The 26265-nt window shown below is 39.9% G+C and overlaps 1 protein-coding gene across 1 annotated transcript in view; it reads right to left on the bottom strand.

Annotated features, from left to right (window-relative positions):
• THOC2 (THO complex subunit 2) overlaps positions 1-26265 on the bottom strand; it is a 55688-nt gene that overhangs the window by 27442 nt on the left and 1981 nt on the right. Inside the window, exons 2-18 of the mRNA XM_060692143.2 lie at positions 20154-20197; positions 19578-19669; positions 17841-17892; positions 17196-17266; positions 16745-16866; positions 16265-16398; positions 15642-15808; positions 14533-14625; positions 12877-13032; positions 11504-11676; positions 10270-10465; positions 5848-5889; positions 4949-5079; positions 4746-4847; positions 3946-4030; positions 3006-3099; positions 950-1030 (exon numbers count right to left, since the gene is read on the bottom strand). Of these exons, the coding sequence (XP_060548126.2) occupies positions 950-1030; positions 3006-3099; positions 3946-4030; positions 4746-4847; positions 4949-5079; positions 5848-5889; positions 10270-10465; positions 11504-11676; positions 12877-13032; positions 14533-14625; positions 15642-15808; positions 16265-16398; positions 16745-16866; positions 17196-17266; positions 17841-17892; positions 19578-19669; positions 20154-20197 (1835 nt within the window). The remainder of the gene's footprint in view (positions 1-949; positions 1031-3005; positions 3100-3945; positions 4031-4745; positions 4848-4948; positions 5080-5847; positions 5890-10269; positions 10466-11503; positions 11677-12876; positions 13033-14532; positions 14626-15641; positions 15809-16264; positions 16399-16744; positions 16867-17195; positions 17267-17840; positions 17893-19577; positions 19670-20153; positions 20198-26265) is intronic.

The following is a 26265-nucleotide window of genomic DNA, read 5'->3' as shown; positions in this document are numbered from 1 at the left end:
GTGAAAAGAAATAGACCAGGGTCTTCATAAATATATTTTAATAGATATGTATTAAAATTAGAATTACATAGGTTGGCTAATTATTTTACAAGTAGTGTAATGGACACTAGAATAACATTTCAATAATAATAGGTATGAAGAATGGAATAAGGGAAATAGGAGAAGTATGAATAAGAATGAAACAATAAGTGAAACTAGAATTTGAAATATTAAAAATAAAAACATTAGCAGTGAAATATTAGAACTAAAAATGGGTGATTAGATAACGAAAGAATATATTTTAATATACATGTGTGTATAAACAGAATTATACTCTGTATTATAGAATTATGTATTAATGATTGTGATTGGTACTAGGAGTGTATATTGAGGCAATGAATAATGAAAGATTGAAGGATGAATTTTTGATATAAATTGATGTGAAGAGTTAACTAAAGGAAGTCAAAAAAAACCCCCACGTCTTTGAATATTATAGCGATATTGGAAGGGGAAAAAAAATAAAATTGAGATAGAAACAAGAGGGGAATAATAATAATAATAATAATAATAATAATAATAATAATAATAATAATAATAATAATAATAATAATAATAATAATAATAATACACACACACACATACACACAATATAAAATAAAAAAAACTTGAAATACAAAAGAAATAGACCAGGGTAACTATCTAACAACCTAGTCCTGAGTTTAGCAAGCCAGAAATCAATACTTTTGGTACCCATGTTATGTGATGCCCAAATATTTCGACAGATGACTTAATAGATTGGATGAGTGTGTTGAAAGCATCTAATGGTAGCTTTTATTTAAGGTGGCATTTTTCATTGTTTTGTAAACCCCTGTATGCTCTTCCAGAAGACTGCTGTAGAAATAAATCCAGTAAAGACCAGTTGCCTCCAGTCATTTTAGCTGGGTAAAATGTACAAAAGACAAATACTCACTCTGAAGCCAACTGGAAATTGTAGTGTCGTCGTGCTTCATCCTCTCCTTCTCGGGATTTGCCAATGCTTCAATTATGCAATCTTTGGATGACGTTAAGCAAGAATTCCATCCAATTGTTAATGTTAGCTTTAAAAGATATTACAGGGTGATGACAGCTGAGGCAGTCTGGTAGAAGAGAATATTTGTAGCTTTGGCTTGTTTCATTACCCAACTAAGTAACTTCATCAGTTCTTCTTCAGTCGTGGCATGGATATTACGTAGTTGAATAATGAAACATCTGCAAGAAAACAATCGAACACAGAGAGCCCCAAGGACCTCAAATTCAGTCCTTAAGGCATCAAAAGATCTGCCTCTGTCCTGTTACAAACACCACTAAGAAAGGAAATATTTTGTAAGCCCTCCCATCGCTATGCAATACTGCTAATTCTTAAAATGAAGTAGTAAAAAAAAACAACAAAAAAAACACTTTTAAGGAATATTTTTATTTATTTATTTATTTGTTCAACTTGTATGCCGCCTTTCTCCGAAGACTCAAGGCAGGCTTACAATGCATTTAAAAACCATATATAAAAACATTAAAAATTAAAACATTAAAAGCAATTAAAACCCATTCACACTATTCATGGCCGGATCTCGCCAGATCGCAACAGCGAGATCAACGGCCCCAGGCCTGCCGGAAAAGTCTTCACCGCTTTTCGGAAGGCCAATAGGGTGGGGATGGTCCGGATCTCAGGAGGTAACTGGTTCCAGAGAGCTGGGGCAGCCACAGAGAAGGCCCTCCCCTGCGGGCCCACCAGCAGGCATTGTTTAGCTGACAGGACTCGGAGGAGACCAACTCTGTGGGATCTTACCGGTCGCTGGGAGCTATGCGGTAGAAGGCGGTCTCGAAGATAACCTGGCCCTGAGCGATGTAGGGCTTTAAAGGTAATAACCAACACCTTGAATTGTGACCGGAGACCAATAGGGAGCCAGTGCAGCTCGCGGAGAATTGGTGTAATGTGGGTGCACCTAGGTGCACCCATGACAGCTCACGCGGCTGCGTTCTCAAATATCTTTGAGAAAAGCTGCTGTTCTGTCCTAGGCTTCACAAAAGCATCAAGCAGACTCCTCTCATTCACATCCAGTCCCGGCAAACAGTCTTTCCAGGGTGAATTTACAACCACAGACCTTATCAGTCTTGGAGAGCTGCCAGGCTGATATCTTCCGAACGCTATGCTGTACAAGAAAATACTTGGCAAGGAGTGAACTAATTGTCTCCTGCAAACTCCCCTCCTCTTTTGCTCCTCTTTATTCCCTATGGGAGGGGCCATTCACCGTCCACCTGTGCCTTTACTCCCGAGTCGGCCCTTGTTCCTTAACTGTTCCCTTCTCCTGGCAGCTGTGCGCAAGCACACATTGGGAACAGGCTCCAGCTGTTCTTCAGCTCCACTTATCTCCGACTCCGAAGGTAGCTGATAACTGTCGGACGACCCTGGCCCCATCTCTGCCTCCAATGCAGAGCACTCATCAGAGACTTCCCCAGACTCCAGGACTGGGCCATGTTCCTCTCCAACCTCCTGTTCAAGTTTGCTGCCAGCTCCGCTGGCCACTGACAGGCCACAACAGCTGCAGTTCTATGATGGGGTGGATTATTTGATCTGGCCACTAGCGGGCCACAACAGCTGCAGTTCTATGATGGGGTGGATTATTTGATCGTAAAATTGAGGCTGAATTCTACCAAACAATTCTACTGATTGCAACCTTTGATCCCCTGTAGCGAAAATTTAACATTTGTGCCACGTGGCAAAAAGGAGGAGGAATTCTTACCACCTTCAAAAAGGTGCAAGGAAAAAAAAGTTTGAAATGCTTCAAAATAACTGACCAAAAGAAACTTAGGAGCTTTAAGTCACTTGTGTACAACAATCACATTTTCTGAGTTTGAATTCAATATGGCAAGAACTATTAGCCCTAAATGGTGAGCAATGGATCACCCTGGAATCCCTCGTGAGGAACAACGGAGGCAGCAGAAATGTAAAACAAGACAGATCACAGTTCCAGGAAACTGGCAAAGGATACAAGCCAAAACATCGTAGTTTAGTGAAGTGAGGTATTTCAATGAATCAACAACTGGAGTTATTAGGTTATCGTATTTCTGGATCTGGGACAAAATCTGAAAAGAATAAGTAAAAGTGAAACATTTAGAGATATATCTGCACATTCGTTAAGTGTTTCACAACCTTAGAGAAATTATTTTTGTGACTTGCAAGTAGTCCTCGGGTTACAACCACTCATTCAGCGACCATTCAAAGTTACAAAGGAACTGAACGAGGGAGATTTAGGACTGGTTCTCCGAGTTTCGGCCACTGCCCTGTCCCTGCGATCATACGATTGTGATCCAGCCATTGGGTGCCTGGCTTGTGATTATGTAACAGTGAGACATGGTCATGTGATCACGACTTCTAATGCCTGCCGGCTTCCCATAAACAAAGTCAATGGGGAAGCCAGCAGGAAGGCGGAAGTTGCTCTGGCCACTTTTTTGCTCATTTACGCTCTATGGCACCACCCTGTGGCACGTACACAAACACACACACACAGACACACACATGCCACTTGTAGCCATCCTCACCTGCCAACCTGCTCGCCTGGGACCCCTGCCTTTTCCTGCTTAATGAACTGTACAGTCTTGAGGTTACAATGGCAACCAGGATTACTGGTCTTGCTGTCACACTACGCAAGACGGTTATTTGATTTTGTGCTTTATGACCAAACCACTTAGTGGCAGAAATTCCTGTCCCAATTGCCACCGTAACCTGAGGGCCGCAATCTCTTTTCACTCAATCCTTTCCTTTCATTTACATGTTTACAACTGAGTTACAAGTGCATTAATAAGACCATCTATTGTAAAAAAAAATTGATAAAACATGTGCAGTTTTGCACTCGGTATGTTTTAAACTACGCAGCTTCGGCACATTTGCTGTGACAACAGATACATATCTCAACTTATCTTGCCACCTACATAGTCAAATAAAATGGTTGGGTTGCTGTGACTCAGTTTCCCAATTTGTCTTCCAGAAGGCTTTACGTTCTCCTTCGTTAAACGCCTGTAAGAAAATACTGTATTTTAGTTCCTTTCTTTTGCAGCTTTCTTTGCTAATTACAAAGAAATTTAATTTACTCTCCTATGAATAAAATCTAAGATTGCCGTCTCCAAATCCTGGGGAAAACTGCATATATGGTCACATTTCATATATAATGTATTCATTATCTTGAACTTAAGGGTGTAAAATCAAAAGAAGAAATCATACTTGTGAGACGCCAAGTATGGATTTTTTTCTAATCCAGAAAAAAATTAACCAGGTTTTAATTCATCTCTTATTTTATTACTCAAGCTGGCATGATTTAAACAACAATTCCTGAGTTTCACACTGACTACAGGAAGTTTTGCTCAATGTTTTACCTCAGGAAATATAAAAGTGGCACTCTTGTCATATAATTTAGTCCTATAATTTAGTCAGCAATCCTATACATTTTATGAATAATCGCCCGAGTCAAATAGGATGCAAAAGTATATATTCAAAATTAACTTTATGAGAACATCAACAACTGCCTTGAGGCTAAGAAATTAACTTTTGCAAAATGAGTGACCAACTGTACTCATGACCAACTGTACCCAGCATGATTTGGAGGGACTACTAGAATGTTCTGGACTTCTCCAGAATATTCCATGTTAGACTTCTCCAGAACATTCCATTTCGAAGATGTCTGGTTTTGCACATACTTAATAGGAACGCTTATTCAAACAAATATCTAACTTACTTCATTATATATTTGGCTCGGTCAATTATCTGAGCTTTAACTTTCACTAGCAGTGGATGGCTATTGTATGTTTCGTTCTTCCACTGGCCGTAGAGACGATACCTAGTAAAGGACGCAGGGAGAAAAGAAACCATTTATGTATTTTTTTTTGTTCCAAAAGCACTGCGATATTGTATTATAAAACATTCTAGGTAATTACTCACCGGTGCTGGTATGGAAATGTTTTAAACATCCCCCAGAGTTCCTCAGACATGCATGCGTTACAGTCCATCAGGGAAAGAGAAGGAAGCAGAACCTGGTCAGTGATACTCAGCAAGCAGCTGAATAATATCTCCTGGGGAACCGGGAAAAGAAGGGGAAAACCAAAAATTTAGTAAAGTGGGGTCCTCTTTTTAATTTGCTCAATTTGATTTTTTTTTTACAACTTTGTCAGGCCCAAAAAGGTGCTTTTTTTTCCAGAGGCAACTGGACTTTCTTTTTTCTTTTGAAGACGTTTCATCCGAGAAGTTTCTTCAGATCTGACAGGATAGTGGGGAATGGAAGGATTTATATTCCTTGCAGACAGCTGGTCATTTGCATCTTTTCTAGAGGGTCGTTGAAGCCCTTGAGGGTTTATCTGTGTCCTCAGGGTCACCTGAGTAGGGCAAATGGTTCCTGTGGTCTGTAATTTTTCTGGAAATCCATTCATATCCCCACACCATTCATCCCAAAGTGCACAGCTAAAAGTAAAATATAAATGCTTCCATTCTCTACCATCTGGTCAGAGCTGAAGAAGCTTCTTGGACGAGAAGCGAAACATCATCAAAGAAAAAACAAGAAAGTTGAGTTGCCTCCTGAAAAAGCACCTTTGGGACAACCATGACCTGGATGAATGAGAATCTCCACAGATTTTTAGCTACACAATTTGGGATGAACCCCCTTTGAATGGGGTGGGAGTAGGAATGGATTTCCAGAGGAAAAATTGCAGACTACAGGAACCATTTGCCCTACTCAGGTGATTCCTGAGTAATCCCTGGATAACCTGATGGTTAGTTCTATCGTGCATCAAATATTACAAGGTCTGTCAAGGAAGGTTTTTTTTTTTTTTTTTTAAAGAACCTACCATTTTCTCTCTGTCCTCTTGTTTGTTTCCGTCCAACTGGTACTACAGGAAAAAGAAGGTAGGTTAAACTTTAAGATGTTATGGCTTCAGACCAAAGAGACAATCCCAAGCATGTTAATGAAAACATTTCCTCTTCCAAGTTTCAGAGGAAAACATCCGAGTCAGAACAATCATGGCGGAACTAAATTTTCTGAATCTCTGAAAGGGAAAGAATGGGGGTGGGGTAGGGTAGCTCCTCCATAATGTGGCATGCAGAAGGAGAAGGAGAACTTGAACTATGGATCTCCAACCTCAGTTGGCTACAATAACTCTCACAAATTACTCTGTTGATATGTCAACAGTTAGAAAACCCCCAACCCTCATTTTAAATCCTTCAATGCTTGGTGACATTCGTATGATATCTCTTTCCCACTATGGTTAAACCCATTAGGGTTGTCCTGAAGGTGCTTTTTTCAGGAGGCAACTGGACTTTATTTTTTTTTTTGTTTTGAAGGTGTTTCGCTTCTCATTCAAGAAGCTTCTTCAGCTTTGACAGGATGGTGGGGAATGGAAGAGAGGAAGAAGCTTCTTGGATGAGAAGTGAAACATCTTCAAAGAAAAAAACAAGGAAGTCCATTTGCCTCCTGAAAAATCACCTTCGGAACAACCATGGCCTGGATGACTGAGAATCTCTACAGAGAAAATTAAGGAGCAACTGTAATTGAGTCCACAAGATTACAGAGGTAGTTTTGGTCACCACATTATAGAAAAGGTGTTGGACTTTGGAAATAGTGCAGAGAAGAGCATCAAAGATGATGAGGGGGCTGGAGGCTAAAACATATGAAGAACGGTTGCAGGATTTGGTATGTCTAGTTTAATGAAAAGAAGAACTGGGGTGACATGATAGCAGTGTTCCAGTATTTGAGGGGCTGCCACAAAGAAGAGGGGCTCAGCCTATTCTCCAAAGCCCCTGAAGGCAGGACAAGAAGCAATGGATGTAAGCTAATCAAGGAGAGAACCAACCTAGAACTAAGGAGAAGTTTCCTGACAGTAAGAACGTGGAATGGCTTGCCTTCAGAAATTGTGGTTGCTCCATTGCTGGAGGTTTTTAAGAAGAGACTGGACAGTGACTTGTTTGGAACACTACAGGGTCTCCTGCTTGAGCAGAGGGTTGGACTAGAAGATCTTCCAAGGTCCCTTCCAACTCTATTATTCTATGAAATGGTCTAACTCGCACTTAAAACACTGACTTGTACGTAGCTTGGCACTACCAGGCGTAGTTTTGCACCTATACATAACCTGCTTCCCCTTTCCAAAATGGCTACAAGAAAACACACAGTGGTGTTGGCCAACTAAGTCTTTCAACCTAGCTTCCAAACTTGAATAGAGTGTCTTAAGCTTAGGACCTCCAGAGTGGTTGAAATGGTCCATTGCTTTGACGTTTTGTGAACAAAGCAAATGCAATGCAATGGAACCAAGCCATGAGCAAAGCAGCACAAAGTAGGAAATCTCAAGGAGAAATTCAACCTGGAAATGAGGAGAATTTTTCTGACAGTGAGGGCCATCAACCCATGGAACAGAAGTTGCCTTCGGAAGTTGTGGGAGCTTCATCACTGGAGGCTTTCAAGAAGAGATTGGACTGCCATCTGTCAGAGATGGTGTAGGGTCTCCTGCTTGGGCAGGGGGTTGGACTAGATGACCTACAAAGTCCTTTCCAATTCTATTAATTTGTATTAAACCCAGCAAATGGAGGGAAAAAAGAGTTTACTTTAGGCCAGCAAACGTTAATTTTTAAAATTAATGTTAATTCTAGAGGAGTGCCGTGATTTAAGCTTGTTTTTAATTATTTTGGTCAGCTCGTTTTGAGTTCTTTTTAGGAGAAAATTGGGAATAAAAGGATTTTGAATAAGCAATTCTTTTCTTCCTCATAGCTGTCCCAGAAAAAGAGAATGCAAATGTCAAGGCTGCTTATTCACATTATCCCAAAGAGAAGTCGGGCATATCTGCAAATCAGGAAAATGTGACAAGAAGCCCATCTCCAAGAAATAAGCAGACAGTGAAGACATTTGGTAGCAGCGAACTAAAAAACAAAATCAGCTCTCAAGCCTATGCTGCGTTTTTATTTTGCAAGACATCTGGAGATGGCTCTCAGCAACCTGCCAAATCCTGACTTGGGTTTACAAAAGCTGATCTAATTAACAGATGTTTAGAGATAAATTTCACTGTACTTTGCACAGCATTCACTCTAACTGCCTGTCAACTGTTTAACAGTGAAATTACATGGAGCACTTTTGCTGTATAAAGATGATTATAATTTTCCTCTCACACTAGACTGACAACAGCATGGTATTATTTCTTACCCGTTACTTGTACGGGTAACTATTAGCAGTAGAATTCCCAAAGAAACAGGACAGAATCGGGCATTAAAAACATCAACTCGCTTATACAGTTTTAATATTCACTGTTTAAAGTGGCCATTTAAGACATTAAAGACTTATGTTAACTCAGTTTTCTCTTCAACTGCTCGCTTTTGAAACAGATGATGATGATGATGATGATGATGATGATGATGATGATGATGATGATGATGATAATAATAATAATAATAATAATAATAATAATAATAATAATAATAATAATATCATGGTACCAGGAGATGCCAGAGTCAAAGAAAAAGAACTGGAAAAAAATCACGAAATATCGTGACCTGGCCATCGAAACTAAGCGATTATGGATGAAACATGTAACCGTGATACCCATTGTCATCGGGGCACTTGGTATCATATCCAAGAATTTTATAAAATACACCAGGAAATTGCAGCTTCCTGCAATAACACCAGAACTACAAAAAGCTGCACTACTCGGAACATCATACATCTTAAGAAGGTACTTGGTTGATACCTAAGACGCTGGCAGCAACCCATATCAACCTTTAGCACCAGTCAATGGTATTTGTGATGCATTTTTGAATGTTCAGTTGACTGAGTTTCATGTTTAATGAATAAAGTATATAATAACCATGTCCAAGAAGTTTGCAAAATACATCAAGAAGTTGCAGCACCTTCTTGCTGCAGTTCTTGCTGTAGCACCAGTGGAGGTGCAAAAGGCTGCGCTACTCGGAACAACATACATTTTAAGAAGATACTTGGTTGATACCTAAGATGCTGGCAGCAACCCGTATTAACCATCAGAGCCAGACAACGATATTTGTGATATATAATTATTATTATTATTATTATTATTTTAAACATGTAAAATAGGAGAAAGGAAGAGTGAGAGCTGTAAGATGTCTTATGGATACCTTAATGGGAAAAGGGATAGAATCAAGATCATGTGAAGGGTTAATACCACTTTATAAGGCCTTGGTAAGGCCACACTTGGAACCCTGCACCCAGTTTTGGTCGCCACAATGTATAAAAGATGTTGAGACTCTAGAAAGAGTGCAGAGAAGAGCAACAAAGAGGATTAGGGGACTGGAGGCTAAAACATATGAAGAACGGTTGCAGGAACTGGGTATGTCTAGTTTGATGAAAAGAAGGACTAGGGGAGACATGATAGCAGTCTTCCAATATCTCAGGGGCTGCCCCAAAGAAGAGGGAGTCAAGCTATTCTCCAAAGCACCTGAGGGTAGGACAAGAAGCAATGGATTTAAGACTGTCATGACTCATGACCATAATGGGCAGGTTGTAACTCAAGGATGCTGCTGTTAAGACACTGAAGGTACATTTAAGGATACATCAGGCAAGGGAAGTCATAGCTGGAAGCTGACTTACTGTCATGTAGGGCCTGGTGGCTCAGCAGACTGATAGCATTGTGATTAACACCAGCTGCCTGCAATTACTGCAAGTTCAAATCTCACCAGGCTCAAGGTTGACTCAGCCTTCCATCCTTTCTAAGGTAGGTAAATTGAGGACCCAGTTTGTGGGGGCAATAAGCTGACTTTGTATAAATATACAAAAGGATGAAGGCTATTGCTTAACGCACTGTAAGCCGCCCTGAGTCTCCGGAGAAGGGTGGCATATAAATCAAATTAAAATTAAAAAAAAACATAAAATAAATGTTCGATGTGCACTTCTGCTGTTGCAACCATTTTCGCTTCTCAAGCTTGTTAACGAACTGGGGGGAGGGAAGGGGGAAATAATGGAATGTAGGCTCCAGACATCAAGAAGGCAAACCGTGGGAGCCAAGGACACTTCAGCAGGTGGCTAAAAAAACCTCAGAAACACTTTCTCATAACAATACAATGACATTCCATTGGACGATGTGACCGGCACTAATAGGGGGAGGGAGAATTCTGTACTTTTTAATTAAACGGCATTGCGCGGGAGTTAGCTAGAGCCGGTTTGGCCTTAAACCAGTGCCAAAATGATGTACTCAATGAAGTTTTGCCTAAAGAGATTGGACCGTCTCGACTGTGCTTGCTCAGCTGTGCTTGACACCTACCTCTTTCATGAAAGCTTTCCCAAGGCGCAAGACTTTTGCGAAGAGAATGGGATCGTGGGAGAGATGCGGGCCGAGATAGCAAAGCATGTTGAACACTTCTTTCCTTAAGTCTTCAAAATGTTCGACTGGCTTTGGGGCTCTCTTGTTTTGCAAAGGGGGGACTGGGGTTCCTTTGGCACCTTTGAGGACCCCGACTCTGAAACGAGAAAGGAAAGTTCTTTAGAAGATTCTTTAAATGTGAGGTTATGGGGAGAGCTTCTCAAAATTTATATATATTCTTTTAATACTATTTTCATGTTTGTAATTGATGTTTTTATCCGGCTGTATACCGCCCTGAGTCCTCAGGGAGAAGAGCGGTATATAAATTGGGTATAAAATAAATAAAAAAATAAAAACGCCGGCCGGGGCAATAGAGAACCCTTTTCCAAGCCAAAGGCATGAGGAATGGGTGTCAAACTCAAAAGCTTAGATCTGGCTCACGAGGTCGCCCTGGAAACAGTGAAGGACCAGCTTGTGGTGCCTCTGCCAGCGAAAACGGAGCTTAGGAGGGCTGCAGATGGTGATGTCGAGCTGGCCACGCCCATGTCCACCTGCCCCCTCCCCCCAAAGGTCAAACACAACCCTGATGCAGCCCTCAGTGAAATTGAGTCTGAGGTTGACTCAAGTCTTTCTGTCAGGCCTGGAAGCCATCTTTTTCGTTGGGCCTTCAGGCCTGCCACATTTACTACTGTGGGAAACTGGGAGGGGGGATTGTATGGAGCCAGAGTGATATGTAGTCATAACAACATTTCTTTCTCAGAAAGTCAAGGTCATCTTGCCCTGCAACTGGATGGCTGGAACTGGGAGGCATCTCCAGTTGGGACGGTGCTTGGATTGGACCATGTGATGGACATGTGGGTGCTGGGAAGAGATTTGGACTTTCCTTTGGGTGGGGAAAACCTGGAAGCTTTCAGATCCGGGTTTCCCCAGATGTGCCAATATGGCATCTCTAATAAAATGGAACTTTGAGGAAACTCAAGCCTCGGAGTTTTCTTTTGTTGGGGGTGTTACTTGGAACCCTGACACCTGGCTTGAGGAGTAAAAAAAATACTGATACTCTCCCACCACTCTCTCAGCCACGAATTCTAAAACCAAGGAAGTTTGAATCAAGGAAGCCTAAAATGACGCGGTTCGTGAAAATACGCACAGTGCGTCTCGTTTAATCAATTTTATTCGGCATGCAGACCCCGTTCACCTTCGATAGAGGGGCTCAATCATCACATGGAGAAGCTGGCAAAGAGCGAGAGCGATGGGTTTGTGTGAAGTTGCGTAAAACGGAGGCATCTGGTCCATAATGCTTTGCGCATGCTGCCAATCACCGATTTTTAACATGGCTTCTAATAAACCCAGTTTCTGGTTATCTGGTGGCTGAAAAAAAAAATTAACCAAGCAGAGGAAATTATTTTTTTTTTAGAGCAGAAGTGTAGTTTCTCCCAATATTATCACAGAAAGCATGTTTCCAAAAATACCTGCATATTAATTACAGTTTTTCTATTCTTCAATATTAGGGCTAAATATATATATATGGATGTATGTATGTATGTATGGATAGATAGATAGATGATGGATGGACAAATAACAGAGAGAGAAAGAGAGAGAGAGGATGAATCGAGAGACAGATAATTAGAGGATGGATAGACAGATAAAAGGATGGATAGAGAGGATGGACAGACAGGTAGAGGATAGAGGACAGATAGACAGATAAATAGAGGATAGATAGATAAATAGATAGATATAGATAGATGGATGGACAGATAACAGATAGAGAGAGAGAGAGAGAGGATGAATAGATAGACAGATAAATAGAGGATAGATAGATAGATGATATAGATATAAAAACCAGGCTCCTGATTAAACCATACAGTTCCTGAAATGCAGATAGTCTTTGACTTACGACCACAATCGAGCCCAAAATTTCTGTCGGGCAGCAGTTATTAATAACACAGTTATTAAGTGACTTTTGCCCCACAGTACGACGCTTTCTCGGTATGGTGGTTAGGTGAATCTGGCTTTCCCAGTTGACTCTGCTCGTCAGAGGGCCACAAAAGGGGATCGCGTGACCCCTTATTATGACCTCGAAACCGTCATAAATATGAATCGGTCGCATAAATATGATTGTGCGACTGTGGGGAGGCTGCAACGGTCATTAAGTGTGAGAAACGGTCATAAGTCCCCTTTTTCAGCTCCGTTGTAACTTCGAACAGTCACTAAATTAATGGTTGTAAGTCGAACACCAGCTGTATAGACTGTATATATTTGGGGTGTGAGCAGCCTGGTATAAGAGATAGAGTATGAGACCCCAGCTCTATTAGGAGCGGAAATATTTTATATTCAGTTCATGTTTCTTTCTGTCTTCGGCTAAAATAGAGAAGACTCCTTTCCCATCATCCACCTCTTCGCTGCAAGTCAAAGCAAAACCGATTCGCACCGGAACTGTGGTATAATCATGGCTTGTTAAGCCGGCTGCTAGATCGCGTACTAGGAAAACTCTGTCTAACCGTATTTTGCTGGTTGATCAGCGCCTCCAATCGGATTTCACGGCAGGAAGTTTGCGCGGCTGGAACTCACCTTTTCCATTTTCTCCTCTTCCTTCTCCTTTTCTTTCTCTTTCTCTTCCGTCTTTTCGGACGAGAGCACAACCATGGTAAGTTTCCGTACGATTAGTTTCGCCTCCCCGATTTCCCGTTTGTGTTCCTCGAGGATAGCGTGGTCGGATGGCAGGAGCTAGAGAGGCAAATCTGAATATTAGCTTTCACATACTGGCTCTCTCTTTTGATTAATATAACGGAACTCGTCAACTTTTAAACTCATCAACTTTGGTACTCAACGCCTTTTGATGTGAACATGTGGTCCTTGTACTCATTGTTTGCTACTTAACGCACAAGCTAGAACTTGTGTCAGCTACCTTATGACTCACTACATTATTCCTTATGGGGAAAAAAATGTTTGCTACTCATCAGGAACGTACTCAGCAGGAAGAGCCGTGGTGGCGCAGTGGTTAGAATGTAGTACTGCAGGCTACTTCTGCTGACTGTCGGCTGCCTGCAATTTGGCAGATTGAATCTCACCAGGCTCAAGGTTGACTTAGCTTTCCATCCTTCTGAAATCAGTAAAATGAGGATCCAGATTGCTGGGGGCAATAGGCTGACTCTGTAAACTGTTTAGAGAGGCCTGTAAAAGCACTGAGAAATGGTATTTAAGTCTTAAGGGCTGTTGCTATTTTCCTTCCTTCCTTCCTTCCTTCCTTCCTTCCTTCCTTCCTTCCTTCCTTCCTCCCTCCCTCCCTCCCTCCCTCCCTCCCTCCCAGTGGTTAGAATGATGTATTGCAGGATAATTCTACCCACTGCCAACAGTTCAATCCTGACAGCTCAAGATTGACTCACCCTTCCATCCTTCCAAGGTCGGTAAAATGAGGACCCAGATTGTTGAAGGCAATTTGATGACATTGTAAACCGCTTAAAGAGGGCTGTAAAGCACTGTGAAGCAGTATATAAATCTAAATATTATTGCGATTGCTATTGTATTTGGTACTCATCATAGCTCCTGGAACCTCTTAACAATGAATACCGAGGTACAACTGTGTCTGGAATAACACAGATTTAGATCCAAACTTGGAGTGCCAAATGCAATGGAGAAGACCTGTCCCAATAAGTTTTAATTTATTATTATTTATTTGATCTCTACAGCTGCTCATTATCAGCAAACGACTCTGGGAGGATCAGGATAGAACTCAAATAACAGTCCAAATCCGTACCGATACAGTACCACTGTTAACCCTATTCAATATTAATTCACTATATGCATACCAAGGAGAGATATTATGCAGTAAAAGCAATAGCACTTAGACTTATATAGCACTTTACAGTGCTTTACAGCCCTAAGCAGGTTACAGAGTCAGCCTATTGCCCCCAACTATCTGGGTCCTCATTTTACCCACCTCGGAAGGCTGAGTCAACTTTGAGCCTGGTGAGATTTGAACTGCCAAATTTAGGCAGCCGGCAGGCAGCAGAAGTAGCCTGCAGTACTGCACTCTAACCACTGGGCCAAGTTACGTTTTTCAGATTTCTTTCCTAAGTATGAGAGGATTGCTCAGTCTTTATGCAGACTGTAAATATGCTCCTAAATCACGGATTAAGACAGAAAAGCCCCATATTTGGGAGAGATTAATCTTCTGCGCTTAACGGAACGTAGAATTTGTTGCTAAGCACAAAATAAATAACTTACATGCACATAAAGATCTTCCAGATCTATTAAGTTGTGTTGTAAAAGGATTGCAGCGACTCGGTACAAAGAGACCGGGGTCTCTCCATTTGGTTCCTGGAGGGGGGGAAAAAAAAAATTAAGATCATGACTGTCGGCTTTATGAGTTTTTTTTAAAGGTTTAAGTCAGAGATCCCCAACTCCTGGACCACGGCCCACTACTGAGTCGTGGCCTATTCGGAATTGGGCCACGTGAGGGGTTGGCTGGAGCGTGTATATGCAGTTCAACTTGCACGAGCAATGGGCTAGTGGGGACTCACGTGTGCTGGCCTACTCCTTGACCAAGGACTACACGGGTGTGCCAGCCCACCACTCGTGCAAGGGCTGCATGTGTGCGCTCACCGTTCACGTGGCCCAGTTCCCCTTTCCCTCCCCCAGCCAGGCCACCAAGCCACAAAGGTTGGGGAACACTGGGTTAAGTCATCTTATTTTTTAAATTTTTTTTTGATAAGAATTTACACAGCCTTACACTGAATCGAAGGACAATCACGGCTGTTTGAAAACATCTCTTAGTTCAACTCCCTCTCGTTCCTTAGCATCAAAACTAACCTTGACATAGCAAACACACATCCACACAACACCTACATGGAAGTATATTGCTTTTTCTCTCCCTTTTAATGCAGGTAGTCCTCGACTTACAACAGTTTTGCTTAGCGGCCGTTCAAAGTTATAACGGTGCTGAAAAAATGGGACTTATGACCAGTTCTCACACTTATAACCATGGTCATGTGATCAAAATTCAGATGCTTGGCAATTGACTCATATCTATGACCGCTGCAGTATCCCGGGACTCATGTGATCCCCTTTTGCGACCTTCCGATAAGCAAAAGTCAATGGGGAAGCCAGTTCCGCTTAACGACGGTTTGACTAATTTTAAGAACTACGGTGACTGACTCTGCAACCGTGGCAAGGAAAGTCGTAAAATGGGGGCAAAACTCACTTAACAAATGTTTCGCTTAGCGACAGAAACGTTGGGCTCAACTGGTCGTACGTTGAGGACTACCTGCATTTCATAGTAAGCAATAAATCACTGAGATAAGGGAAGGATTTTAAGCCATGAACTTCTGTGGTACCTGATAAAACTTGAATTTGAATCCAAGTATATGGCAGAGTGTTTGAGGTTCACACATATACATATACGACTCTATTAAAGGTACAAAAAATTCATCATATTCTGGTCGACATTCGTAGACTTCCAAGATAATATCCAACACTCGGTTAGGATCCAGGTTAAAACATCCTATTAAAAAGATGGGAGTTATTAAAATATTACTTTTATTCAACTAAGCAAACAACATTAAGAAAGTATGGTCCTCTATCTAACATTAATTTATCAAATATCCTCAATAATCATTAATATCAGGAATATTTTTTTTTAACCTGGGAAACTACATTATAGAGGAAAGTTCAAGAATGTAGACTTGGGAGACACGAGTGGAGTGGAGTAGAAAAGAATAGAATAGAATAGAATAGAATAGAATAAGAACAAAATAAGAACAGAACAGAATAGAATAGGAAGACTGGAATAAATAGAGAATAGAATAGAATAGAATAGAATAGAATAGAATAGAATAGAATAGAATAGAATAGAATAGAATAGAATAGAATAGAATACTCAAAATGTAGTAAATCTAAGATATACAGTAATATAGGGAAAACTGCAACTAGAGAATTTGTCTCAGAAAACATGACTTACCTATTAAAGATTTAATGTTTTCCAGGATCAATTCACTAGTGATATTTCCAGATAAATCTTGTCCCAGTTCAGCAATCAGTTTTGCATAGCCTTCGTTCTCTTCTCTTAATAAATTAAATTTCTGTTGCTTATAACTACAGTTCAACAAATAAAGAAGACAGAAAAGCATGAGTGTTAGAAAATTAGAAGATGAAATAAACTGGTAAATTTTCTGCTTCACTTGTTTAATAAATTTATATGGGTGCCCAGCTCAAAAAAAAATGTCGCTCTGGGCAAGTACTCTACTTAAAAAAACAATTGTGATTTTAAAAGAATATTTTTTATATACACAAGGTATACAAAGGCACAACGTATAAGAGAGGATAAATGTTAATTGAAATAAGGGATCCTCTGAGACCCCCCCGACAGATGACACAGCTAGGTCTTGAGGGATTTCATTAAAAGGGGTGGAGCTTTGCGGAATGTTAAGGACATACTTACAAAAGTTTTGTCTTTATTTTCACAGATTTCTGATTAAACTGCTGGGACTGCTTGATAAGCCCTAATGATTCCAGAGTTTCTGGATCCAAACGCTCTTTTAATATAGTATCGGAAACCAGGTTCTGAAAAGAAAGGGAAGGTGAGTTTTGTCAGTAACTGGACCTGACCTTATGTTATCTTTCCATAAGGACGACCCTCTTTCTGGGGACCGGATGTTAGACAGGTGATCCTCGACCTACGACCACAATCGAACCAAATAATTTCTGTTGCTAAGGCATTTGTAATTGTATCTCTACAGACTTTTAACTATACAATTTGGGATGAAGACCCTTTGAATGGTGTGGGAGTAGGAATGGATTTCCAGAGGAAAAACTGCAGACCACAGGAACCAACATATACATTTGGACAACTTCTCTTTAAAATTTTTAAAAGCAAATAAAGAATAACTCACCAAACAAGCCAACACCAGCTGCATGAACTGGTCTCTTTTGCTCTTTTCTTCTAAACAACTGGTTTCGATGTCTATAAAACCAACAAACGGCATCCGATTATTAAGGGCTCATATTTATCACGAAAAGTCGCAGTCCAATTCAGTGGGATCCCACCTTGGCAAATTTTAAGACCTATGGACTTCAACTCCCAGAATTCCCCAGCCAGCTGTTGGTGCCTGGAACTACCTTATAAGACTGCGCTGTGGAATTTATGTATTGGTCTGACCATTTCAGTGATTAAAAATTATACATAATATGTACGTACATAAAATTAGCTAGAATGGTGTAAATGGAAAATAATCCATTGGCTATTGAGCATGATCTGACTTCACAGGGATCCTATGTATCTATATATCTGTGTATCTGTATATCTATATATTCATATATCCGTATCTTCCTAAATATGTGGATGCTTCTTCAGACTTCATTATTCCTCTGTCAAAATTTATTTTTGCAATCCTCAGCCCTTATGACGACAATGATGCTTTTGAGCAAATCCCCTAATATATGCTGTTCAAAACAAATCACTCAAATCTTTCCTATCGATTCTTCCTCAAAACTGTTAAAAGCAGCCACACTGAGAAAATTAAAGGAAGGAGACCTACCTAATATGCAGAATACATCAGCCAGAATGGAAGGCATATCATCGCGAAATTCCTATTAAAAGAAATTATTAGGTGAGAAACATTTTTTTTAAAAAAAAAAATACTTTGATTGGGGACTGCAGATAAGGGCGACATATAATCCTAGGGCTGCAAGGGACTTTGAAGGTCTTCTAGTCCAACCCCTTGCTTAGGCAGGAAACCCTACACCACTTCAGACAAATGGTTATCCAACATCTTCTTAAAAACTTCCAGTGTTGGAGCATTCACAACTTCTGGAGGCAAGTCATTCCACTGATTAATAGTTCTCTCTGTCAGGAAATTTTTCCTTAGTTCTAAATTGCTTCTCTCCTTGATTAGCTTCCACCCATTACTTCTTAATCCTGCCTTCTGGTGTTTTGGAGAATAGCTTGACTTCCTCTTCTTTGTGGCAGCCCCTGAGATATTGGAACATTGCTATCATATCTCCCCTAGTCCTTCTTTTCATTAAACTAGACATACCCAGTTCCTGCCACCGTTCTTCATATATTTTAGCCTCCAGTCCCCTAATCCTCTTTGTTGCTCTTCTCTGCACTCTTTCCAGAGTCTCAATATCTTTTTTACATTGTGGCGACCAAAACTGAATGCAGTATTCCAAGTGTGGCCTTACCAAGGCATTATAAAATAACATTTTAAAGTGTTTAAGAGTGATAGCTGCCTCAGAAAACATCAGTCCCAAAGAAGTAAATAAAATGCCCTTAACCTTCCAACTCAGACCTATTAAATTTAGGGCATGACGCCAGTTGAATTAAAAAACTGACTTTTCAGTGGCAAAGTTGAGTGTGACAGCGGATTTAACTATTTAACTATTGCTTCTAAATGAGGAGCATTTCAAAGTGTTTTTTTTTTTTTTCCTTGAGCAGGGCTGGCTTTCCAACTACTTTGATTTGAAGGCTAAGAGTAGCGACCGCTTAATTAAAGTGCAGATCTGAAGCGTTAATCATCAACCACGGCCAGGTTTTCCGAGTCCCCAAAGCTGAAACGATATAATTACATCAAAATGGATGTGAATCAGTAACAGCTTCTAGCGTAACAGGCTTGAAATTAATAGGTTAATCATCCGGTCTTCTCCCTTTTGTTTCAGCCATCTTGAAAGAAGAATGACCATAGAACTTCATTTTCTAAGTATTCGGTTTTCTTCTCGACTTTTAAAAATGATCTTTTGCACCGTAAGGGTTTTTTTTTTTTTTTTTTAAAGTTTGTTTGCCAGCAAAATTAAAGCGGTATTATAGGTTTAGGATGTTGTTCCTCAATCTGGGGACACTTGCAAATACAGGCAGTCCTTGATTTATGACCACAAAGGAGCCTAGAATTTACGTTGCTAAGTGAGGAGCTTTGCCCCATTTTACGACTTTTCTTGCTGCGTTGGTTAAGGGAATCATGGCAGTTGTTAAATTAGTAACAGGGTTCTTCTAATTGTCCACACGAAGTGCCAGTTGTCTCCCCCCCAAAGTGGTACCTATTTATCTACTCGTGTGAAACATTTTTCCCCCCCGAATTGCTAGGTAGGCAGAAGCTGAGAGGCAAGTGACGAGAACTCACTCCACCAAGCTGTGCTAGGAACTCAAACTGCCGGGGCAAAGACCATCTCCGGCATCATGAAGCCAGTGATCCACCACACCTTCAATTCCCACTAAACTGGAATGCGTCAGGCTAAAGACGGTTGCTTCAGGAACCACCGTAGTACAAATAAATACTTACTATAATATCATTAAGAACATTCGATGCTTGGTCATGCTTTAGATTTCCCTTGATAACGTGATACGCAAGCTCATAGAGGGCCTGCTGGACACCTGGAAGACAAGACAAAGGGGGATTGAATAATATAGTCAAAGGAATATTACTGATACATGTTTTTAAAACCGCATCGTATTTCATCAATGTAAGTCATTTCTAATTATTTCTAAGTTGCAGTTGATGGTTATGGAAAAGTACAAGACAGTCAGATTTTTTTTTTTTTTTTACAGTTTGACCCAGGGGTGAAATCCAGCAGGTTCTGACTGGTGCTGGAGAACCGGTAGCGGAAATTTTGAGCAATTCGGGGAACCGGTAGTGGAAATTTTGAGCTGGCCCCAGAGTGGAGTGGGAATGGAGATTTTGCAATATCCTTCCCCCAGGAGTGGGAAGGGATGGGGATTTTGCAGTATCCTTCCCCTGGAGTGGGGTGGGAGTGGAGATTTTGCAGTATCCTTCCTCTGCCACGCCCACAGAACCGGTAGTAAAAAAAATTGAATTTCACTACCGGTTTGACCTCAGTTAACCAAGGCTTTTGCTCACCTCTAAAAGTTGCATTTTCAGAAAGTGCGCGACACAGCTGCAAGCTGAAAGGAAATGAACATTGTTTAGTATCCAGAATTGATGAAGGGTTTGCCTAGTGAGATATATTATTGTGGCTATTCATAATATTTTAATGTTCAATCAAACGCCGGGGACAAATCAAAAGGAAAACAATTAGGTCAATTTCCTGAGAAAGGATGCCATTAAACAGCTACCTATTTGTGGCTGATTAAAGGTCACAATACGCTAGGCCATTACATTATTATGGTCTGTAATTCATTAAAACACCTTTCTTTGTAAGAAACATATTCAGACCTAGGAAATGCTTGAAAGAAAATAAGAACTGTGCCTTTTGATTGTTATACCCAACTGGAATGTTTACTCCCTCAATATTTTGAATATAGAGTTGAAAAGATGACATAAGGCTTTAATGATAATGAACAATTTAGGTTAATTTTAAGTACTGTAGCAGAATGACGTACTCTGCATATGTACTGGAGATACCTTTTTAGATGCCATCAAAACCTGATTTCTTTAAGCGAATAAAGGTTTTGTGAAGTTTTTTAATTACAACTTCGCCAGCAAGAAAACACTTCTAATTACAGAATGCTATAAAAACTTAAACATTGGCAGAATTGCTAAATTTTAGATGTAAAGCTTTAATGATTGCATTTTCATATTAGACATTTTGATCTGGACAACGTACTTTTAAAAGCCTTTTATTCAAATGGAACATCTGTATACTTGATGCTCTGAAGGCTGAATTTTGTTTCTTTAAAGTAGTGCATCTAAAATTTGAGCTCTTAAATCCAATCTGATGTTCAGAAATTAACACTTCACTACACAGTCAAAGGTCTAATTATGAAGAACCGTAGATTCTCTTCTAAATTTTGAATCTCAGGCAGTTTGTCAGAGATTCTAGGAATCTACTAGCAGCGTCTAAGCAAATTACCGCTTAAAGACAAACTCACTCTGTTTTTTAAGTTTTACACAAAGTGAATTTGTCTTTAAGCAGTATTTTTAAACATACCAAGCAATTTTCTGCTAGCATAAAAGGGTTCTTTGGACATTCTTTCCTAGAAACTAAAATAAAATCAACATTTGTCTGCATTTTTTGCTGTAATAAGTACGAAAGAAAAGTACTGAAATTGACCATCATGTAAAATTATAGAGGGATTGCTATTAATCATAGCCTGTCACTACTTATAGCAATATTCACAGCTGTCATCTAAGCCAGGCAAACAGCTGTTCTATTAATTGAGAAAGAAGTTAGCAAAGAGAGTGGGTGAAAAAAAAAATGAGGGAGTTTGAAACATTCGAGACAAGTGGCACTTGACCAAAGTTGCTTTGAAGTTTTGTTATTGTTAATGTGATGCAAACAATGATCCACCCCCTAATTTCTACCAAATACAATGACTGAACATAAAAGGCCACTGATTATAGATAGTCCTCGACTTACAACCGAGCCCAACATTTCTGATGTTGTGAGTTTTGCCCCATATTTTTATTTATTTATATTTATACAGTAGTGAAGTGAAGAAAAGAGTTCACAATTGTGTATTCCTCTTGGCTGTTAATTCACATCGTAGGGCTGTAGGATCTGGGATTTTCAAATGATTGGATCCTTCATGTTTATCCTTTTTATCTCCTCCATTTCAATTGCCCAACTTCCATCTACTAGTTCTCCTCTACTGTAGTGGCCAAAATTGTGGAAACCTTTTGGGAAAAACGTATTTTTGAGGTTTGATGGCTTTTTGAGGTTTGACCACTTTTTTTTTTTTTTTTTTGAGTTTCAAGATAATCCTATTCCACCGCTGGAATGGCCTGGGAATAGCTCAGACCTTAACCCAATTGAAAATCTATGGAGCCGACTAAAGTAACTTGTTAGTGAGAAGCCACCCAGCAATAAAACCCAGTTAACAGAAGCAATCATTCCATCTTGGTTTCACATTAGAACAGCTGCAGAACTAAAAGACTTGGTTCACTCTGTGGAAAGATGATGTAAGGCCATAATTCATGTAAAGGTTACCCAACAAAGTATTAACTGACATGGTGATAATTTTTGTATATCTCATTTTTTCTATGGTGATCATTTTTGTTTTTTCTACGTGTTTCACTTTTCTTCTTTATACTGTAACTGCTATTCTAATAGCAAATCCTCCATAAAAGTTATTGCATTACATTCTTGATTAAATTATATTTCCATGGATATATAATTTTATGGTACTACCCGAAAAAAAAGTGGCATTAGCTAGTTTTAGAAAATACAACTTTCCCAAAAGGTTTCCACAATTTTGCCCACTACTGTACTGTGTCTTCCCTTCTCTCCATCTTAGCTGAAATTTGCAAGAACAGCACCAACAGGGAAGGACAAATGTCTTCATTTCAAAACTGCCTCAGCAATTGATGAACTCTGTTGGGCTTGTGAGAAGATTAAAAAAAAAAAAAAAAATCCAGAAAAGCAGATGATTTCTTGTATTAACGGCGATATGAACTAATTCAGTATTCTTCAAAGCTTCGACAACTTTAAAATGTGCGGATTTCAACACCCGGAATTTCTCAACCAGCATTCCTCAACTTTGGGAGCTGAAATCCACACATCATTTAAAAGTTGCCAAGTTTGAGAAACAGGGGATTAGATGATATAAGGAAAATAATCTTGGGGATAATATACACCCTTGAGATCACCACACTGTAAGGTAGAAGTTATGTACACTATATGATTTCTTTCATTAGTGTCAAATCTTTTAGGAACCTAATACCTTACTCATGATGGAATGGGTTTAATTTTGCTCTTTGTTCTCTTTGAAGATTATACACTTGGATTCTTAGTTTTCCTCTAAGAAGGACCTACTTATAAGATCAGAATTAAGGGCTATATTTAAAAAAAAGCACAGGTGCGATTCTTCATCAAATATTTTTAAAATTTCTAATGACCACGTGAAAAGGAGTATAGATTTGCCATCCCTAGTCTGGTGATGATCAAGAGAAGGCAGTTTTAAACAAAAATGAATATATTTGGGCAACTCTGTTAAAGCCTTTTATTAATTCCAAACGAGGAGAAATCAAATAACCTAATCAGGCCTAAAATTACATGGCTCATCTTAATTACTGGACTTCAGATTAAGAATACCCCAGATCTTAGCTAACATTTAACTACTAATGCCATCTTTCCCAAACTGTCACTCTGTATTTCCGCAGGTTATTTTAAATTTTCAAAGGAAGTGCATCAATACTGAACATCTATTGCATAGTGCACAAATTACTAGCCCAATATCACTGTGCTTCCTTCAAAAACGTAAAATATTCCACGGTGTCTCAGTGAATTCATAGTTCTCTTAGATGTTGGAGTTCCTGAGCTGTGCTGTTACATCTTGGAGAAACTGTACCAACACCATGAAGAAGCCGAGGGTGGCGTGAACTGAGAAAATTTTGAAACCTCCCTATTAATTCCTCTACACAGGGATTGTAAATAACTGCAGCCTATTCCTTACTGGAATTATACTCATCAGTTGGTTTAAAATGCCAATTTCTAGCGTGAATCTGCCTTAGCTATATTGAATCTGGATGCAACACTCTGCACCTTAACTTCCGTATCACTCACAATATCCTTTTCCGCAAATGAATGTGATCGGATCCATGTTTTAAAGCAAGCTGGGTCTTAAATTGGCATCAGACGTTAAGAGGACAAATAATACAGCACGCAGGGGAGTTGATAATAAGGGGCACTAAGGGAATACTAACTGTTGTGTTTGTGCACAGATAAGTTACATAAACAAGTCAACGCTTCTTATCCAGCTTAACCCTATTTAGAAATGTTCTCCTGCAGAAATATGTGCGTATTAAACAGTTTCCACAGCTGCATTTTCTGGTCGAAATCTTGTCACATAAAAAATTAGATGTCCTTGTCAATTCAGAGGGATCAGAAATATAGCGAAGTGGTAAGTCATTGACCAGTCCATATTTTTAAAGCAACTGACTAAAGAATGATTAAGAACAAACACTGTTACTAGAAAATACACCAGGATTTGGCCTCTGTTTACATGTATGCTTGATGTTTTGTAATCCAAATGCACTTTTGAGGCCTCTGTTAGGAAAAAAAAAAAACCCTAATACTATCTAATGCATCTTTCCATCTGAGAAATCACCGTTAACATTAGTCGAATTGTAAAGAAGCCGGATTTATTTGATTTGAAGAGATTAGTGTACTTCATTTATTTATACTAGTTTCTTCCTTACCGATAAAAGCTGCTGAAATAATCCTAATCGTTATCAACGGCATGTTGGTGTTATGTGCAAACCAATTAATTTGGATTGTTCTTGACTAATATGTATATTTTGGGGCCTTTAAAAGGAAAATATTACAGGACTTCTGATTTGCGTATCAATCAACGGTAGGTAGACTTGACGGAGAGGAAAAGCAGTCCAGAGGGTTTAAATTTACTTATTCATTATAAGTCTTGATTTCTTAAGGATCCCGGCTTTGTGGGAGATGCAGTACAACTAACGTGTTCTCCCAGGATTTCCTTTGTAAGACTGAATTAAACTGTGGGATTCATTATCTCAGAAAATGAGACAGCTAGCTTCTTTTTTCAGTTGTAGATAGAAATGAAAAAAAAAAGCTCTATTACTTTTGAATTTTATAAATAGTCTATCAATGTATATAACAAAAGACTTTGATTCTGTTTTGGGGGTTTTACTGGTAATACCTACATTTATTTAGTATGTTTTTTTTTCCAAAGTTGCTTTGTTTCCTATGAACAGCAAAAGGTGGCTTAAAGATATTGCAGTTAAATAGAAACTAGCTGGGATTTGAGCACATTAGCAGCAGCCACTAGTTGTGACTCCTAATGCGCTCAACAGAAGGAGGCATGCTCTGCATGACAATAGCATACAGTAAAATAAATTAAAATAGATACATGGACAAAGTCTCCATACTATATACAGAGGAATGCGAGTTTTACAGGACAATATTGAACACCAGAAACAGTTCTCATTGAGCTCAACTGGACTTTGTAAGAACATTCCCAGTCCGTGACGCTGATTTAAGGGATTTAACGGAATGACAGTGTTGGAAGGGACCCTTGAAGGTCTTCTAGTCCAACCCCGCCCTCAAACAGGAAACCCTATACCAGTGATGGCCAACCTTTTTGCCATCGCGTGCCAGAAGGGGGCGGGGTGGGGTGGGGGTCGTGCGTGCGTGTGCCCTCACTCATAATTCTGTGCACCCTTCCCCCATGCATGCACGCGTGACCCCCCCCACCATGCTCCCCCCCGCTCCTGGCACGCAATGGCCCGGTAGGCCCATTTTTCTCTCTCACCTGGCTCCAGAGCCTTTCTAGGAGTAAAGGGAGGGCGAAAACGGCTTTTCCCACCCACCCCGGAGGCCAGAAACAGCCCGTTTGCCAACTTCCTGTGGGACCGGAAGGCCCATTGTTTGCTGTCCTCAGGCTCCAGAGCCTCCCTAGGAGTCTGGGGAGGGCGAAAACGGCTCATTTGCCAACTTCTGGTGGGACTCGCGTGCCCACTGATATGGCTAAGCGTGCCATAGGTTCGCCATCATGGCCCTATACCATTTCAGACAAATGGTTGTCCAATCTCTTCTTGAAAACCTCCAGTGCTGGAACACCCAACCAATTTTGTTAACTCCACTCTTGTATTAAGACAGACAGACAATCCATTAGTCTTGAAATCTATGAATCACATTAAGAGAATGAGACAAATTATCCCAGAAAAGATTTAAAGGGATATAAAGAATAGAGGGGGGGGGCTCCCCTACATTAACGCTTCATTTTCTTAAGAACATTTCAAAAGATTGCTTTCCTTTCGGTGGATCTTTTTTGCATGTATGAAGAAACAACTTTGGGAAAGATACAAAGATGTGGAAGTCAAAATAGGACAAGAGAATCAGAATCAGAATAGAGTTGGAAGGTACCGTGGGGGTCTTTTAGATCAACCCCCTGCTCAAGCAGGAGATCCTATACCATTTCAGACAAGTGGCTGTCCAGTCTTTTCTTAAATAAAAACCTCCAGTGATGAAGCACCTACAACTTCTGGTGGCAAGCTGTTCCACTGGTTAATTAACAGAATAACAAGAGCTGGAAGGGACCTT

This window comes from Pantherophis guttatus, chromosome 12, assembly GCF_059756535.1.
Source record: "Pantherophis guttatus breed Tessera chromosome 12, ASM5975653v1, whole genome shotgun sequence".
In the NCBI taxonomy this organism is placed as follows: Eukaryota; Metazoa; Chordata; class Lepidosauria; order Squamata; family Colubridae; genus Pantherophis; species Pantherophis guttatus.
This window is presented reverse-complemented; position numbering and strand designations above follow the sequence as displayed.